Source organism: Nanorana parkeri, unplaced genomic scaffold (genome assembly GCF_000935625.1).
Source record: "Nanorana parkeri isolate BGI_ZX_2015 unplaced genomic scaffold, ASM93562v1 scaffold2200, whole genome shotgun sequence".
In the NCBI taxonomy this organism is placed as follows: Eukaryota; Metazoa; Chordata; class Amphibia; order Anura; family Dicroglossidae; genus Nanorana; species Nanorana parkeri.
The window spans coordinates 31,076-51,540 of NW_017308468.1; the positions used below are offsets into that span (position 1 = coordinate 31,076).

At 44.1% G+C, this 20,465-nt stretch overlaps 1 protein-coding gene and 1 pseudogene across 1 annotated transcript; both read left to right on the plus strand.

Moving 5' to 3' along the window:
- The first annotated feature begins 3,445 nt into the window (after nt 1–3,445).
- Nucleotides 3,446–8,559, plus strand: LOC108801027 (ecto-ADP-ribosyltransferase 5-like). Its single transcript, XM_018572993.1, is given in 2 exon segments — nt 3,446–3,483; nt 7,762–8,559. A coding segment is annotated over 1 exon segment (798 nt). The 5' UTR covers nt 3,446–3,483.
- Nucleotides 8,560–18,312: 9,753 nt separating this feature from the next.
- Nucleotides 18,313–18,679, plus strand: LOC108801034 (annotated as a pseudogene).
- The last annotated feature ends 1,786 nt before the right edge of the window (nt 18,680–20,465 follow it).

Here is a 20,465-nt window from a genome sequence, read left to right on the forward strand (position 1 = left end):
CATTTCCATCCCCTTTTGTACGACCTGTTTTATATGTCATCAAATAACAAATTAACAATAATAACTTTGTTCAGCAGACGTTCACCATCTTCCGCTACTCCGCCTTTCAGAGCCAGCCCAAGTACCTCTCCAATCAATTCTATTTCAATCTTAAACCTACCTCATCTCTCTCCCTCTTATATTGTAGCCTAACAAAGCTGCTGAGATACTGTCCAGCCACTGAACAATATTTGTGGCTACTGTTTCTCAGATTATACTTGCTGGCTTGTCTCTTTCTATTTTGTTGCCTATGCTCAGGTGCTGTCCTGAAGCTAGCCAATGTCTACCAAACACAAACCTGAAGTCTACAGTAGCATTTCTCAACCTTTTTTTAGCCAAGGCATCCTTTAAATGTATGCAAAATCTTGTGGCACCCCAGTCTAAAAATGTTAAAAAGTGTGGCACCTTCAAAATCTATACCAAAGCCTTATTGCGAAAGAGGTCGGTGATGAATTTTAAGGTAGGACCCCACACAAAAACACACAGAAACTGTGGGTCCCCTTCAGATCAGAAGCCTCCTTTACAACAAACCCATCCTCTTTCACATCTGAATCTTGCCTTCCACATCGGAGTCCCTCATTACATTAAAGGCCCCCCTTTCACATCACAGTCCCCCCTTTCACATCACAGTCCCCCCTTTCATGTCGGAATCCTCAAGTTTCACATCAGTGGCCCAATGTTACACCAGAAGCCTGTCTTTTGGGCACCCCTAAGGAAAGCAGTGGGCACCCCAGGGTTCCTCGGCACCCTGGTTGAGAAAAGCTGGTCTACAGTATATTTGGAGTATTATGGGAATAATGGGAGATACAAGCATGGGAGGGAGTTCAGGGATTGTGGGGTTTTGACATTTTGTTAAACTTTTAGGACAATGCAGCAGAAAAAAAAAGACTTCCAGCCTGTGCTACTAAACCATTGTGCCAAAGAGGTATGAGGACAAAGTGGTGAAACATCTTCATTCATTGATGATAAAATGAAACTGAAAGGATTGATATCGTGTATATAAACCTCAGAGGAGAGACACTGGCAACACAGGACCTGCAGGCTGGTAAGTTGCAGCAACACCTTTAATCCTCTTCTCATTATAAAAAGTTTTGTACACAATGTAAATGTTTTTCATCTTTCTCTCATACAAAGAGAAGTCACAGTGCATTCACAGAGGTGCCGTACTGCGTCCTGATCGTGAAACGCACCTGAAACTCATTGATGATGCCTATGTCACACCATTGATGTTCCATGTTTTTAATGGCTGTATGATGTATAGATATGATCATGCTTCCTCCCTTGTTTATCTGTTGATCAGTTTTTTTTCTTTGGATGGAATAGAGAAGGGTCAGACCCTCTGTCAGGTTTTTATTGCAGATCTTCTTATTCATCTTATCTATGTGTCCCTGTCAGGGTTGCCACCTGTCCAGGATTCACACGGACAGTCCGGGTTTTAAATGCTGGTTTCATGGCAACAGAAACCCAGACACAAGATGTCAGGCAGACAGGGGCAACCAATATTAAGTTAGGGGCTACTGGCCCCCCACTGAAAATAGTTTCAAAACTGTGATATTTAAATATGAATAAGCTACGACTCATTCTCCCAAAAAAATGCCTGGCCAAAAAGTGGCAACCCTAGTCCCTGAACAGAAAGTGATGGATAAATCTAACATTTTGAGTTGTCACCAGAACAGAAGTAAAGTGGAAATCTTCCATTAGAGACATCTGTTATGGTGAGGGGATTTTCCTCTCTTCGAAGACGTTTCCTTTAGCAGAAAGTGAAGGAAAATCTCCCCAATGGAACACAAATGTCAAAAAGATACAAAAACGAAAAAAGACTTTATACAGAAATCTCAAGCTTTGTAGACATTGTCAGTTTTAGTTTTTGCAAGTTTTGCAGAATATATTTGACAGACTCTGCAGATATTATCAACCTCGTTCTGCGGTTCACAGGTTTGCAGAATTTCCTGTTATTGGCAGCATCTTGGTGTGTGAACAGCTGATAAGGCGACAAATGCTCCCAAATATGGTATAGTGTCAGTCACCTGACTAAGGTCAGCTCACCAGCCTAGAGTAGAGTTATTTCCACAAAATTAAGGTTTCGATTTGATGAAAGTTTTTTTAAAATACGATAAATTTGGGAGTGACTTTGCGGTTACAGACAATTAACTGTTTCACTGCTGTGATAAATAATCGAATACTATTGGATGATTTGTATTTCCATGGCTGCCCAGTGTGGGATCTCACTGGGATGTGTCTCATTAATTATGCTAATTTACCTTTGCTTAAAAATGAATGTAACCTGTTGTGACGTAGTAGTGCGCCGGCTATCATACTGCCCAACATATGTTGAATAAATCTTACTCGTGTCAAGGACATAAATATCTCTGTTTTTTTACGAGGTCTGGTATTTTTGCCGGGACAGTTTCTGCTGACCCCGACGTGATATAAAGACGTATCGAATCTTCAGCTGACCAGTGACCCGGGTGTGGAGAGATAGGGATCAATCTGACCAGGTACCACGGTAAGCATTACTTACCTTTTGTTCATTTTCATGACTGTCTTTCTACACCTATTCCGGTCCTATGGACCAGAGCGAGCTTGACATTCCCACTATGAGTCTGTTTTTTCAGCAATGAATTTGTTATCACTTAAAATAACAAAAAAAATACATGTATCACTTTTTTTTAGGACAAACAAAGCTTCCTTTAGAGATACTGACTTGGAAATATGATTTAGTTTTTTATGTAATCCATCAAAAAAAAACCCAAAACAAAATGAAAAAAAAAATGTTTTCCGTTTTAAATTTTTGCACTTTTAATTATAATGCAACTACAAAAAAATGAAAAAAAACCCCCAAAAAAGGTTTCAGTTATTAAGTTACATTAACTGACATCATAGACACTTGATCAGCATACAAATGAAACAATAAACAATGTTACTTTGTATCTCTTTATCTCCCTCTGATCAATGTTTATAAACAATGTTACTTTGTATCTCTCTATCTCCCTCTGATCAATGTTTATAAACAATGTTACTTTATATCTCTCTATCTCCCTCTGATCAATGTTTATAAACAATGTTACTTTGTATCTCTCTATCTCTCCCTCTGATCAATGTTTATAAACAATGTTACTTTGTATCTCTCTATCTCCCCTCTGATCAATGTTTATAAACAATGTTACTTTGTATCTCTCTATCTCCCTCTGATCAATGTTTATAAACAATGTTACTTTGTATCTCTCTATCTCCTTCTGAACAATGGCAGGATGACCATGGATATTATTATGAAAGTTGTAGATTTATAAAGATTTAAAATGACTTTTGAAATTACTTTTGCATGCCAAAGCATATATTAGATTTTGGTGATTGGGTTTACATTCACTTAAATTGTCTTTACAGATAAAGATGTTGGAATTGGGGACGGTGCTGTGTGTTTTGGACCTGTTCCTATCTGTACAGGTAATCCTTTCTCACTGAATCTCTCGGTTCTTCCCTATAAATGTATACAATATTACACATTGGGTTATTTTTTAATGAGACCTGAGGCTCGGTGACCTGGGGGTGACGGAATTTACATAACACTGGACCACCAATGGAAGGAAGAATTGCTTATCCTGATGTAACATTGGAATGAAGCACTTTGAATAATTATCACTAAGGGCTTGTTCACACCAAATGCAGACCAGATCTGCATGAGTTTCTGCACACGCAGTGCAGTGGGTTGTGCCGTGTTTTTGCTGTGTTTTTCATGCGTTCCAGGCCGTTTTTTTGTTAAAAAATATATATATTTTTAGTTTAGAATGGGCTTTTAGTGCGTTCCAGGGTGTTTGCATGTGTTCCAGAGAGTTCCAGAGCAGGTAAAATAGGGCTTGCTGCAGTTTTTTTACATGCTCTGGAACTGAACGCTGCGGTGTGAACTAAAGCCCAAAATACCATTGGAATACATTAGAAGCAGTTTTGATCCGGTCTGTAACTGCTCTGCTCCTGGAACGCGCTTGGTGTGAACAAGCCCTAACTATTGATCTTCAGCCCACTTTGTTGTCAGTAAGGTCCTAGGCACATTCTTCTCGGGGAGTGATTTTTGTCTTAAGGTGCCCATACACTGCTCGATTCTCGTATGAGAATCGCGGGAAATCCCGCAATCGTACGAGAATCGAGCAGTGTGAACGAAGACGTGCGACCGTTTCTACTGTACGGTCGCACGTCTTTTGTCTAACGAGCATGTTAGAAAACCAGCCGAGAATCGTACGATTTTCGGCTGGTTTGAACGGTGCTAGTGAGACAAATGCTGAACGGGCCGGTGTGCGCACACTGCCCGTTCAGCATTGCAGTCATCGGAAGCCTGCCCCTCAGGGGGGCGGGCTTGCGATGATCGAGAGTACGATCTGCCTGTCCAAGATGGGCAGATCGTACATTTTTTAATCACTTTACAACCATCGCAAGACTATGGTCTTGCGATGGTTGTATAGTGTATGGCCACCTATAGGATGTACAGAATGATGGGCAACAGTCACTGAAGTTGAGGTTTGTTTGTACTTTCATTGCACATGTACATGGAGGGCAGGAAGAGGGGTGGAGGGACCAAAAGGATATCTGTACATTTCTACTCAAAACACAATCCTTGTCTTCTGCATATTTTCCTGTTCTAGGTCATTTCCTCACAGGGCTGTAATGACTTGGACTATTAAACTTCAAATGAGGATCCTTTGCACCTGAGGTTCTAGAGCAGAGGTGTCAAACTCAAATACACAGTGGGCCAAAATGTAAAAAATGCTCCAAGTCGAGGGCCGGGCTGGTTCACACAGTATAATACAGCGGCATATACAGTATATCACACGGTATAATAACAAAGCCTGTACAATTAATTATTAAAAAGCATGATACATAATTACAATACAACATTTAAAAAAAAACTTTCTTATTTACTTTCCCTTTAAGAAATAGCCTAAATATTTAAATAATAAAAGCCAAAAACAGACATTAAATAGTACAGAGCATTTACAACAAAAGAATTTACTTACAAAAACGTTTTTCCATCTGGTGCCCGCTTTTGTGGATCCTTCCCCTGCTTTCTCTCCTCATTGCACAGGGGAGATATCAGTGGGGGATCAAGGGAGTCCATACTGTCCCCAGTAAGCATCCCCCCCACATACTTTTTACTATAATTTAAATAATAGAGATCACACTATTAGATGACATACTAGTGTGGAGGCCGGTGGTTCACAGGTGTCACAGATACTACTTTCAGTATATCACTCCCCCTCTTCTCCATCTACAGTACAGAAGAAGTGATGGAGAAGAAGGGGAGTGATATAGTGGCTGTCAGGGTCACAGCACAGTACCTGCAGGCTGCAGCTCCCCCGGCTCTCTGTCTTCTGTGTTGGATCCTGATTCCCGCCAAGGAGCACCTCACATCATCTGGTCTGGACCTCGGGACCCCTCTCAGTCACCTCACGGGCCACACCTCCCTTGTCACACTGTGGCGCTGCCAGGCTGCCTGCTGGGTAATGCAGTCCTGTGGCCGGCGGCAGCTCTCCGGCTCCTCAGTCCCATGAAGATCGCCGCGGGCAGCGTGAGAGAGTTGCCGGCGGGCAGGGCCAGATCTAATGATAATTATCATCAGGCGAGCCAGAGATAATTCCGTCGTGGGCCGGTTCTGGCCAGCGGGCCTTGAGTTTGACACGTATGTTCTAGAGGTATCTCAGTCTTCGTATTTAAGGCAGGACAGCTTGGAAAGGTTCCTGTGTTACTTTCCCACTCTGCCAGTGACTCACCACCTCCATTGTCAGGGACAACTGCAGCCTGCTTCCTCTAGTAGTGCTCCATGACAGCCAGTATCTTCAAGGGTTCCTCTCAGGAGGGGAGATCTTTATACAACATTCCAGATCCTTCAACCCAAAGGCCTAGGTACAAGACAGGTGTCATTGAGCATTATAAGTAACAAGAGTTCTTGATTTTGCAGTTTCTCTGCAAGAAAGCTGCCTTACATAGTTACATAGTTACATAGTTAGTCAGGTTGAAAAAAGACACAAGTCCATCGAGTTCAACCTATAGAGAAACGGAGAAAAAAAAAAGAGAAGAAAAGCCTAAACAGAACGCTATGCCCACCCCTGCCCCCTGTTGATCCAGAGGAAGTCAAAAAAATCCCTATAAAGCATGGTTCATAGTTACAAATCTCTGATCAAGATATCACCAGGCCCGGATTCCCCACAAGGCCACCGAGGTCCGGCCTCGGGGGGCCAGGGAGCAGAGGGGCGGCAGCGGGGTGGAATCAGTTACGGGCGCCTGGGCGGTAAGTTGCTTTCTACATTTAGTCCTGCTTTGGGAAGGCGGGACTAAATGTAGTGTGGGGAAGCCGCAGGTTCGTTTACAAGTGATCGCCGTGATCACTTGTAAAATGTGCGCAGCCTGTCCGCCCCCCCTTCCCCATGCACCTACCTCTCTCCTCTGGTTCTGTCCTCCCCCCGGCCGCCGAGTCTCTCCTCACTGGCCGCCGAAGCAGTGAGCAGAGCGGCAGGGTTATAACTCCGTGTACAAAGTGAGAGGGGAGAGCTGTGCTAGAACTCTTGCATTGGAGGTGATAGGGTCAATAAAGAGAACCTGAAGGAAATAATGTAAAATCTGCGCTTATGGAAGGAGTGAAATATAAAAGCTGCTGTGCTATGGTTTGTAAAAACTGTGAAAAAAGTGAATGTGCAGCGCTATACTAAGTGAAATGTAATCCCCCTTTCGGGATATATAAAAGTAAAAATATTTTAAATAAATATCACACAATCATAAATAATCTTATAAACCTTAACGGCCCCCGCATATCACAAGAATCTTTTCTGCTCTCCTTTCTTGGAAGTCTATGATCACAATACCATAAGAATCTTCTGGTATCTTCTCCCTTAGTCAGTCACTCATCACATCTATTCAATTAGGGGAACCCCTGCAGCTTTTCATTCTCCTAGTGCCTAAGCCCAGGAGAGCTCCAGACAGTGGACACAAAACCTCCTAAAAACTTAGCCCAGGTGAAAAGTCCACCCCAAATATCTAACATTTCCCCAGCACACATTACCAGGCCCATAACACAAACTGTTACTCCTCAAACATATCCTGCAGCATGCTTAAGAGCATCTAGCAGAGGAAATAACACTCAGTGCTTAAGCATACTGTGACATAAGGAGAGGGGACATCATTGAGGGGCGGTATGTTTCCCCTCGCTTTCTATCCTATGTGCATGAATAGCGGAACCCTGACCAGGGTTTCGCTTTGACTTTGGGTCCGGATAGTCCAGCTCGGGCTTTGGGTCTCACCTGGATAGTTGATTGCTTGATGAATGCTTGTCCAGGTGAGATAAAAGGGGAAAGCTGAGACATGGTTTTGCTCTGGCCTGGGACTCAGACAGCCTTCTGAGAGAGCTACATGTTGGATGTGTTCAGAGAGAAACAGAACTTTGCTGCCTGGACTGTTTTTCCCAGGGAAGGTGATCCCCCATTCGAGCTATACCCCCACAATACATACTGAATAAGAACATCCAGGCTTACTGCAGCCCACTGCTACCTCCAGATCACTCAAAAATGTGAAAAGGGAATTGGTAAACATTCATTCAAACAAGTCTCTACACCATAATTCTCTCTTATTATAAATATATTCTGGGTTGTCCACCTCAAGGGGTCACTGAGCTCTGACTGACCCCAAGAATAAACCAGCTGACCCTCTGTTAAGTCATTTTCCAAATATTTATGTTCACAGATGAGCCAGCAAGCCACAGTTTTGGACATGATGCCGAATACATTTGATGACCAGTACATCGGCAGTGCAGAAGAGATGGAGAAGGAGATGCCAAAAATACTAGCGGAAGAGCTGAAATACGACGAGTTCTCCGTAATGTGGAATAACGCTAGCGAGGTCTGGAACAACACAGGGAACAGGAAAGGTTTAAACCTTCCAAGTGATTTTGATGACAAGTACGGCATAGCGGTTGTGTTGTACACAATGGAAGAGCCGTATCCCATCTACAGTCAGCTGAACAGAAAAATTTAAATCGCGGGAAAGTCTAGAGATTTCTACATGAACAATTTCCATTTTAAAGCTCTTCACTTTTACCTGACCCGAGCCTTACAGGTGCTGAGAACAGGCTGCGCCAAGGAGTCTCGGGTCTACAGGGGGGGGGCGAAGATTGGTGCTGTAAGTGTTGCTAAACAATTGCGATTCGATCGGTTTACATCTTCATCTAAAAACATAAAAACTGCTGAAGGTTTTGGGAAGAACCCATTTTTCATCATATCTACTTGCTATGGTGTGGACATCAACGACTTATCAGAGTTTGAGGAAGAAGAATTCCTTATTCCTGTTGGAGAAACATTCAATATGATCAAGCAGACTGGAACCACGTATGAGCTGAAGAGCACCGGCCAACTCTGCAGCTATTTCAACTGTGCTTACTTAGGAGGTGAGAGCAACATCCCACTATATATCCGCCTCTCCACATGCCTTCCATTCTTCAAAAATGTTCCAGATCAGTGGCTGCCGAGCGGTGGAGTTCCATGAAATGGGGGTGGTTGAGTAAACTAGGACCGTATTTGTTTCTGCTTCAGGGGTGAGATGTCAGGTAAAAGGTTTTTTCTAGTTTTGGATGAAGTGGGTGTAATATCTAAATTGCCTTGGCTTCCTGAAATAAGCTAACTTGCTATTCTCTGCTTCCAATGATGATAACGATACAATGGTTAAAAGAAGCAATGGTCTTATTTATTTATACACAAATCTAAATAAACATAATAAAAGATACAAACAGATACAATAAGACAATCAAGAGAATACTTTACACAGCAAGTCCGTCCTCTGGTTCCTATATCCTGGCGGGGCTCAAAGACAGAGCAATATTGCTGCGCACTGACTTTTATACCCATTCATACACATACATCGACACCCCCTTTACCCAGAATTCCGCATGTCCCTCAAATGTCTTTCGGCCAATCGGCATGGTCCTTCATATTTGTCCACATGCACTGTATTCCTCCAGCAGGGGGCACCATCGTACTGCAGATCATTCCTTGGCCTAGGTCAACACCTTGTCCTTTGATCTTTAGACAATGGCCAGTCACCTTCATATGCAAAGTAGGATATCTTGAGTGTGTCTTCCCAATGCGCATACACTCCTATCAACACCACAGGGTGCAAAGCTTGATGTCCTGTCCAGATGAAGGAATGTCACCTTGATCATCTCCCCCGCCATGCCCCAGGCATGAACAACACACAGTTGGTTTCTTTGATGAGCAATGCCATCACGATTTGAAGATAGCTGTTCGGTAGCTTTCGTACATGAAAATGTTGTACATTCCAATTGGGGAAGGGTTAGAACTAGGGATGCACCAATAACATTTTTTCCAGACCGAGTACTCGCTGATACTTTTCCTCAAGTACTCACCTACACTGTTACTGTTACCTTTCTTTTAGCGTCATGTGACAGTTTTTCTAAAACCATACAGACTATTTTAGGACAGTAGTGGAGTGTCAGGGCCCGGTCACATCTGCAACCACTGAGACCCTGTTAGTTCTGTCACTGACTCCAAGTTGTAGAGGGACTTCAAATCCCAGCAATACATTATACAGCAATGCAGGATACCACCAGCTTTAGAGGACTACAAATCCCAGCAATACATTATACAGCAATGCAGAATACCCCCAGCTATAGAGGACTACAAGTCCCAACAATACATTATACAGCAATTCAGAATACCACCAGCTATAGAGGACTACAAATCCCAGCAATACATTATACAGCAATTCAGAATACCACCAGCTATAGAGGACTACAAATCCCAGCGGTAGATTATACAGCAATTCAGAATACAACCAGCTATAAGGGACTACAAATCCCAGCAGTAGATTATACAGCAATGCAGAATAGTATTTGAATTTGCTACATACTTTGCTCCAAGGTGCCAGCCTGATGCCTCAGGTGGAGAGTTTCAGCAGGGGCAGGTGTGGAGGGTCTCAAGCAGGGGCAAATGTGGAGGGTCTCAGCAGGGGTAGATGTGGAGGGTCTCAGCAGGGGTAGATATGGAGGGTCTCAGCAGAGGCAGGTGTGGAGGGTTTCAGCAGGGGCAGATGTGGAGGGTCTCAGCAGGGGCAGACGTGGAGGGTGCCGGTATTGACTTTTAGTATCGGGGCATTTTCATGAGTACAAGTACTTGTTAAAATGTCCAGTATCGGCACCTATACTGATATTGGTATCAGTGCATCCCTAGTTAGACCCACCATCCGGATTTAATTTTTGGGGATGTAGGAAGAGTATAGGAGCCAGATCAATAATTTAGGAGTCGAAAAGTGTTCCTTACATCTTCAGGGGCTGCCAAATGTCCCTTCACAAGGGCTCAGAAGACTGTATGGGAAGGAATGGTGGGCTCTGGAGGATTATTGCATTTAGAAGTGCAATTAATCCCGATATAAAGCCGGTTTTATCATGTTAATGAATCATGGGTGTGTTCTTCTCCTACACCCTCTAACCCCAATGTGTCCTTTTGAGGCCCTTTCATCTTTGAGAATTGCCAAAGTAAAATCATTGCACTTCCGCATCACAGATTTTGCTCCACATTGCAAAAATAAATTATGTTTGGAACCAGTTCCTCTGTCCTACTCCTCCCAAGGTTTTCATTGCTGTCTGTATCCCCGTTGAGGTAAATTGAGCCTATTTGTTGGAGTGACCATTGTCACCGAGACAGAATGTGATTGGAAATCCAACATTTTATATCTATCACTATCGTGGGGCACAGGGATGAGGGACAAGGTAACACCGTCCATTGCACATCCTCAGAAACTGACCACAATGCAGGAAAGTGATTATGAGATCCCAAAGTTCCCCAATCCAACCAACAACACACACACACACACTGATGTCCAAGCTGCCACCACCCAATGTACAGGCCTGTGAGAAACCTCGCTTGTCATGTAATATCACTGGGATGGCAGAGGATAAAAAGGAACCAGAAGTTATTACGAGCTGTAGCTCCCTATATACTGAGCTTAGGGTAACGGGAGGGCGCTAGTTTGTGTCCTCCCGTTACACTAAGGAGAACTATGGGGAAAAACACTGACCCCATAGTTCTCCTTTTAAATAAAAGAGAAGTTACAAAGTAAGACACACACACCCGGACAGTGTTAAAAGCAAAAGGAATAATAGAAAAAGTATTTCTCCTGCTCCCGGGATGGGATGGAATATGTGGATCATACCTCCGCAAACAAAGACCTGAGTCCTTAGATATGACCAAGAGTTGATTGGGGAGCTCAACTTTATACTATTAAGATCAAAATGAGTTACCACCCTCCCCATGGGTGGAATAGGCCGGCCGTTGCACTACAAACAATTAGCACAGGTAGGATTTCGGTTATCGATATGTTTAAATGCTCATAACTTTGTCAAGTTACCCAAAAGTAATATCAATAATGATGCTCACGAGGTTTCTGGCTGCACTCATGTGCTTACATGTTGCCCACTAGATGGAGCTAAGGAGCATAAAAAATACCTCGCCTCCGTCTAGTGGCCATAATGTGGTATTACATCACAGTACATTTGAACTGCAGAGATAATATTAAGAATTAAGAGATAATATTAAGAACATTTTGGGTGGATGGAGCTACATATTTCAACAACATAAAGTAGGGAAGGAAGCGCCACAACTAAGTCAAACCTGTCTGGAGGTGGGGGTCCACATGGAGTGGGGGCCTGATGGGTGAATTATGAATGGTGCGGTATTTGGGAAGGACATGATGGCAAGGATGGATACAGGGGTTGGCGGTGTGGAATCTTCCGGTTGATGGCGGAGGTGACCAGAGTGAGAGATAAAGACAATGAAGAGGTGAAACATCAATAGTTGTAGATCACAAATGTGATATGTAGCAACTCCCCGTGCAATTGGTGGTGGCGCGATGTCATCGATGGGGGGTAAAGGTGATGATCCTGGAGTCCTAGGTCTTGTGGTGAGGTGAGATTTGTGGGTTTAAGCGTTCAATTGATAGAGGAAGAAGTAATGTCCAAAATTGGGCAGCTGCTAACTATCCTCAGGTTGATGGCGTGTGAGTAGCAGCGTTAAGGACTATCAAGGTGTGATCACGTCTTTCCCAAATACCGCACCATTCATAATTCACCCATCAGGCCCCCACTACACGTGGTCCCTCACCTCCAGACAGGTTTGACTTAGTTGTGGCGCTTCTTTCCCTACTTTCTGTTCTTCTTTGACAAACGACGGACACCCCAGTCTGCAGAAATGTGAAGCAGCATACTGAGTATTAAAGGAGAACTATGGTGTCCGGGATTTTCCTCATAGTTCTCCTTAGGGTAACGGGAGGACACAAACTAGCATCCTCCAGTCACCCTAAGCTCAGTATATAATTTTCCAATGGTGTTTTTTGTCCTCACAGGTGAGAAGAGATGCAGCCCTGTGTGCAATTCCAGTAAGAGATCTGAAAATATATTTATTGATATATATATAGAGGGATATGTGCTGAGGAGGCGGGTCAGAGTTCAGGTCGGTCAATCCTCCCATTCAGAGGAGATCATGTGATCAGATCCCTAACCACGTTTAAATGCTGAGAATGCATTTGGGAACCCAAGGAGCACCACCACTGGCATCTGCGGGACCATCCTAAGGGGTCAAGATTGTGGGGAGGGCAACATAAGAACAAGTTGCCTGCCCTGTTAGGGGGGGTCCCCCCTGGTAATGCACCTATCCCATGTGGCCTCTTATGGTTCTGGAAGAGGGGGCACATGCATGTCCTGGGTTACCCTGCTGTATTCTCAGAAAGTGGATTTTGGGGGGCCCATATCAACTGTTTTTGGAGGGGTTCCCCCTTACAATTTATTTCAGATCCAAAAAGCTTGCTATGAATGTTCGGGATCCCATGTCATTGTGTGGAGTCCAACTTAAAATACGGAATTTGGAGGGAACCCCATGTCATTTTTTTTTTTGGGGGGGGGGGGGTCCCAACCTTAACATTTATAGTAGACCTTCATCTAGTATAAGGGTCTGCTATAGATGAAGGGAATCCCCGACCCCTTTGTTTACACACAGAAGGAAGTGGCCGGCAGACATTTTCCAGCAATTTAAATGGCATTGTTGATAAATTACATTGCACAGATGAGCCCCCTTCACTGGCAGGTTCGGGTCATCCCCCAAGCATGTCATTTGAAGGAATTGGCCATTTTTAATGTTGTCCTTTTAAGCATTATCAAAATCACTGCTCCCAACCAAATGGAATTTTTTTTTAAATGTCTTTTTGCCAATAATAATGGGGTCTATTCACAAAGCTGCCGAGGGCAGCCGAGTGAATGAGCGATCAGAAGTGAAGTGAGCCGAACACTGTTCAGCTATTCACTTCAGGCTGGTGCGGCTGATTTAAGCCGTATATCGGCTTGCTTCGTGTGGCTTCGGATCAGCCGAACATGCTCCAACATCTGGATCGGCTGAGCCGAACCTCCGGCAGGCTTCACACTGCTGTTCGGGCTATTCTGAAAGATCCCGAACAGCAGTGAGCGAAACTTATCTTCTGTGCTCCTCGCCTCCATCTAGTGGCCATAATGTGGTATTACATCGCAATACATTTGAACTGCAAAAATATTATTAAGAACATTCTGGATGGATCTACATTTTTCATAAATACCTATCTCCTGCGCTCCTCAGCTCCATCCAGTGGCCATATTGTAGTATTACATTACAATACATTCAAATTGAAAAACAATTAACTATAAACCTTCTGGGTGGATGGAGGTGATTGGGCAACATGGGCATGCCTTTTTCTATATCAGGGTGGAGTTTGAGTCAGTATCATGCTTTTCATAAATGGGCAGGATTATGCAAATATACTAGCATTTTAGTGGTGGGATTTCAGTAGATCGGGGGCAGGGCTTACATTTGATCCAGTTTAACATTTTGGAGGGCTGGCAAAGTACGGTGATTGGAGGCAGATGGTGTTTTGCTCTAAATAGTTTTCTAACTGTGTTTTTGTACTTACAAGTGAGAAGACAAGCAGCCTTGTGTGCAGTTCTGGTAAGAGATCTGAAAATATATTTATTGAGATATATGGGGATATGTGCTGCAGAGGCGGGTCAGAGTTCAGACTGGCCAATCCTTCCCTTTAGCAGAGATCATGTGATCGGATGCCTAGGCATTAGGGGCACATTCACGCTGTGACAATGCATTTGGAAAGGACCCCAATGACTACCAACCAGCTTGAATAGGACCCGCACAGCAATGTATCTAAAAATGTTGCAGGTTACAATTTTTTCCCCTAAACCTTTATATGTGAAGTCGTGTTAGAGATGAAAGCTTTATGTTATTATAATTATTATTATTATTATTATACATTATATACATGTCCTATAGCTTCATAATCAGAGTCCGGGAAGGGGCATTGGAGGGGGGAGGGTGAGGGTTGGTGGGATACAAGAGAGGATCAGGGCAGGAAGGGCAATCCACATCACTTAAACAGTACATGTTCAACCACGATTGACCAATGCAGAAAATACTTGTGTCATCCCTTATCAATCCTGTCTGACCTAATTCAATTTCTAATGCTACTCATCATCCATATAACCACTAAATGGTATTACTTCTGAAAATATAAAGAGTATAGTCACAGGTTTCATTAGACTTGTAACAACATCATGGTGTACAACTCGTGCCACAACAGTTTCTCTCTATATGAGTACTTAGCACAACATGTTAAGCTATTTCACGTTCCAATGCCTCTTAATGCTCAAGGATCTGTTGAAAAAACATGCCCTTGAAAAGAAAAGGGGTACAGGTTCCCTTTGGGGCGTTGCGTGGCCGTGGGGTACCCCCCAAAGACCTGACCCCGCTCCCCATCGGGCTAATAAATCTTTGAAAAACTATAACACTCCACATTGTGTCACCATTTACGGGAATCTGATCTTCGTTTGAGGTAGATGCTCCACTCTATACCCTGTATGCAGTACGTCCGTCAGCATTCAGGATTTGGATTTGAGAGCTTGAAAATCCGGGGTGCTGGTGAACTGATGCCAACACGCCACATACGTGAGAACTTGGTCAGAGCATCTCTTTTTGTGAATAGCAGTTCTTCCATTTCATGTACATGTTCGACCTGTCTGATCCATTCGGACAGCGAAGGTGCACCTGTCTTTTTCCAATGTAGTTTTCCTTTTAGGATAAGGTACCCTCCCTCGCTGTCCGATATGGAGTCCGACAGGTCGAAAGACAGAGATCTATGAAACAAAATCGAGACACCTTTAGATTTGCTAGATAAGGACGTTGCATGATATACAATCGGATAATCTGGGTTTGAGAATTTGGGTATTGTCCCTGAGCGGAAATGTGTCTCCTGGATGAAAGCTATGGATGCCTTGGCTTTCTGTACATCCCCTAATATGAGTGACCTTTTCTCGGGTATGTTAAGTCCTCTGGCGTTTAGTGTCATAACTTTCAGTTTTGTGAGGGAGGACATTATGGTCTCGGTGGGTCCGGGACCGATTATTAAGGGGGGGACTAGGTTATTCCTTAGATAGCTTTGCAGTAGATGTCTAGCGACGTGGTCAAGTGGTAGTATGGGCAGAACGTGAACGCCACACCGCAGTGATACCCTATCTATTTGCAGCTATATGGGAATTTCAATGTATCCGTAGCCAAGGATGAAGGGTAGGGGTAGGGGTAAGGGTGAGGAGAAGTTGGGAGAGAGGGGGGGATAAGGGGAGGATTAAAAGGGGGGGGTGGGAGGGGGGGGGGACAGGCCACACTATTGCCTCACTCTGGGGGAGTGTAGTCCACACTGTGGAGACAATGGGACAAGAGGGTGATTGTCAACTTCGCTTCCCGAGAACGAAGTTTGTCTCTGACCTAATCCTGCTAGGGTATTGTATGGGAAGAGACATTATTTAATTGCTTATTCTTTTAAGTATATATAGATATACATACATACAGGCCTACTCATCCAACTGTGATAAACTTTAATCTGTCCGGCTACTGGGGTGTCCTCAAGTATTGGCCTGGACTTGTGAATTTCAAACTCAAACTCAACCTCATCCAACATTTGGTAACTGAGTGTCTAACCCTGAGATGCGCTACCCTTGGTTCATGCGCTCGTGTGCTCTCAGTAGTAGACATAATGTGCCAGCAACCGTGCTGGCCGTTGTGTAGTACCTTGCATGTCGGCTCCCCCTCGGTCGTCACACCCCCACATATCGCCTGTCAGCATTCTCCATTCTTACTCCTCTCGTCTCAGGGGCACGTGTAGGTCTCTGGGCGCTGTGTTTGGAACATTTCGGGAAACAGTTGGGTTCCTTCTGCTCCAGGTGACCTGGACTTGCCATCTTGTCGGCCTATTTTCCCCATAATTGTCTTTTGCAGGAGTCTGTAGCGTCGCTCAAGCTGGAGACGGAGCTCTGAAGTTAAGCGTCCATCTTCTTCAGCGGTTAGCCACGCCCCCCTATTATTCTCATTTCCATTGTTACCGCCAATAATATTTCCAATGTAATATCTTTTTATTACTATTACGTTCTTATTAGTATTTGATGTTGTTCCTGAGCTTTCTGAATCATGTGATTTCGATGGTGTATAGAAGATACTATTTTATCTTTTGTCTTTCTGGGTTTTTTTTGTGCTGTATTCTGGCCCTGATGAAGGGGGCGGAGCTGCAGCACCCAAAACGTTTTGCCTTTGTACTAATAAATAATACATCCTTGGAATAAACTTGTATCTGGACATGAATATTACGGTGTAGTGCTTCAGTCCCAGATTATTTAGCAATAAATACCCCAACAGAAGTTTGAACTAATCCCACTATGCAAAATAATATTATGACTTTTGGTTTGAAGACCCAACTGCAGACATTGACACAGAACTGAACCTTTCATGTTTTTATGTTTGTTCAGTGTCCCTGCTGGGAAGACTGACAGCCAACAACCAAAATAATTCCAATTCTTCCCCATGGTATAAAAAAGGGTTTTAGCATTCTCAACTTTGAGAAGCTGCGCAACCTAGTGGGGGAAATAAAATGGGAAAACTTATTTCAATCTCCAGCCTCCTTATCACCCTCCTGCAGTGTGCAGGACCCGAGCTGTCCAACTGATAAACTCTCCTGCAGATTATGGTCAGAGAGCTGTAACAGTCGGGCTCTGTGCTCTGTTTATCTGAAGCTAAGAGCAGTTGGTTACACGGGGAGAGCTCTGTGTATAGCCCTAGCATAGATCTATACAGGTGGCAGGAGCATTTTGCAACACATTTAAATGAAATTCAATGAAGCTTTAGGATCTCTGATCAGTTGCTTTGAAAATAATTATTAGCATTATACATCACAGGAGGAATTGCCCTTAGGGCAGAGATTAGAGATACTGGGGGCCCTTCATGCTTTCCCTACCAGATCCCATCACATACTTATGAGGTGACCCTGATATAGATGTAGCAACTCTTAAACCCCTACCTATAATGGTACTAGCCCCTATGCTCCCTGCAATATTGCAACAAGCCTATGCAACCCCCTGTGATAGTAGTACCAGCTCCTACGTCCACTAGAAAAATGGTCCTAGCTCCTATGTCTGCTGTGAAATAATGATGCCCACTCCCATGCCCTCTGGAATAATAGTACCAGTCTCTCTTTCCTCTGGAATAATGGTATTTATTATCTTCAAGAGTTGAATGCAATCTTAACATGACTCGGCCAATCCTCCCTGCTCTACTAAACAGCACCGCATACAAAAACCCTGCAATGGCAATGTGCAATGCAAAATAGCACCTACTGTGTGCCTAATGACGGGCGTTGCTAAGAGTAGCACACCACTGCCAATACTGGGTGTGGCCAAATAGCACAAACAGGGGGAGGGACTTAAAGCTACATGGTGCAGAAATACAGTATATTCACACAGGATGAACATTCACAGATATTTTCAGGGCAAAAGGCCCAGAAAATTGTATATAAGTCCACCCCAAAGCTGGCTCTGGTTCTATCTTCCTCCACCCGCTCTCTTCTCCAAAGCCTTAACCATGTGTATGCCTGGACAATTCAGCCAATGTCTGTACCCACTTAAACAGACGCTTGATCATTAATGGGGCCTATGTGCTCTCAAGCCTCCCCATTCTCCGCTTGGAGCTCTGGTAAGAAGGACTGGAATAGGTCAGGAGGTCTGGACTGGACTAAAAGCAGAGCTCCTATTGGTAAAGGCACCTGAGAATGTTAACCGACTCCGACCCCAAACGTCAGTCAGGTCTCAGACACTACTTGTTAAGTTGGTAAGAATGGTAACTCGTCTTTCTTTCCTCTTCCGGAGAGGGCGGCACCAGATATAAGAAATGGTTCAACACTTGACCTTCTGTCGTTGGCTATCCTACAATAGAGTCTCGAATAATACCCGGCTGTTCCAAACACTAGGAAATAAAATTGTTTACCTGCACACCAAGAAAGTTGGCAAAGCCCCTAAATCAGCAAGTGGCATCTCCCCAGGAAGACTTCGTGGTATCCAAGCAATCAGATCTAAGGTGCTTATGAGGCTTTAAAAAACAAAACAGCATGTCAGCAGAGCTTATGGTGGATCCATGTGCGCTAAATGTGTTCATGACAGAATTAAGAGGACATTCCTCATTGAAGGACAGAAGATTGTTTTGTAGTACTGACAGCTCGAGCACAGAGCCAGGAGGCAAAGTAACATGACTTGCAGCAATTTTGTGTACACTCAGATATCCTTCTATGCTGTTCAACCTCTAGTGTTGGGTGGAAAATGTCCCTTTCTGATACTAAAGGCCAAGCAGCAGTAAGATAGACTGTCTCTGCTCACGTCCTAAAGAGCCCTGATGAAGGTTCCTCTACTTTTTACCATGAGCTGGTTATTTGTGTCCAAAGTTCTGATCTAATACACCCGACCACCAGCCAATCTTCAGCCGTTCTTCATTCTGCTGAATGTGTGTGTGTGTCCCCCTCAAATGTCACTTTTGCTGCGAACGAACGAAACGAATAAGAAACGAAAACGAAACGAACGTTCGTACTAACGCTACCGAATTTCGGAAATGGAAATTCGGATTCGTTTGCATTCGTTATGTCTGTAATTCGGAATTCGGATACATCCGAATGTCCGAATTTCCGAAAATTCGAATCCGAATTGACTTTCACACCCGAATCCTGAAAAACGAAATAACACAAATCCGAATTTAAAACGAAACGAAACTAAACGGATTTTTTGGCAGTGCACATGTCTACAAACTAGCGTCCTCCCGTCACCCTAGGCTCAGTATACCGCGAGCTGCAGCTCCCTATATACTGAGACGCCGCAGCTGAAGCGGATCCCGACAATTATGCCGGGATCCGCCCAGCTGCGTGACTGACAGCTGGCTCTGCCTATCTAGAGGCAGAGCCAGCTGTACCCGCCCCCTCCCCCGTCCGTTCCACCAGTCAGTGCTGGCGGATCGGAGCGGGGAGGGTTGGAATTCAGCCCCTCCCCTGTGACGGCAGAGAGCCGTGACAGGATCGAGAGGTGAGGGAACGCCGGTATGTGTTCGCTCACCTCCCGATCTACTGAGCCGACCTGTGACAGTCTCATTGTCACAGGTCGGCTAGAACTGTGAGGTGAGTGAAAAGCACCCGCCTCATAGTTCTCCTTTAATGAGAACAGAGCGACACGTGCAAGCAGGTGAGCGATGTTGGTCCCTGCCGTGTCCTCAGACAAGTACAACGCAGGCCCGAGGACAACATGACCCTGTATGCAAACAGCTCAATACATAAAGGCCACTTCAGCGGGTCCAGGATTTACATGACTCTGTCATCTGCGAGCTGGCATCTCAGTCCAGAAAGTAGATAGTGATTCCTAAACAAAAATGGTGCTGTCTTCCTGGAGTGAAAAGCAGATGAAGGTATTGTCAGGGGGAGTTCTGTGTTCTCTGTGAGAGGTAATAAATAAATGGAAGTGTTACACTGACACGTTACTCAGCATACATGGACTCATTGCAAACATCCCTCAGGCTGGGTCTGCTTTATAACAATATATTTTATATGCAGACACGTTGATAAATGCGTGCTAAGAAATCTGAATGCTACAAAGGGAGAAAGGTGCCGAGGTATAAGGATAAGATCATAAAATGTCGTCATTCATTAATTATAATACTCAAGGAAACTAAAAGGATTTATTATTGTGCATATTTACCTTAGAGGAGTGTACTGCGTACACAAGACCTGCACACTGATAAGAGACAGCAATACGTTAAACATGCTGCCTGCCCTTCCCCCCGCATTGTAGATGGAAGGGCAGCCTATGGCCGTAGATTTCCCCCTACAACGATGCCTCCGGTGCTTGGAAGATAATGAAATACATAATAAATACTGTATAATGCAACTGGCTGCTGAGTACCTGGGAGGAGTAAGGCTATGTTGGCAAAGCAGAGGAACTGCAGACATGTCTGGTCTCTGCTGTGTATAGCCCAGCCACCACATCAAAACCAAAA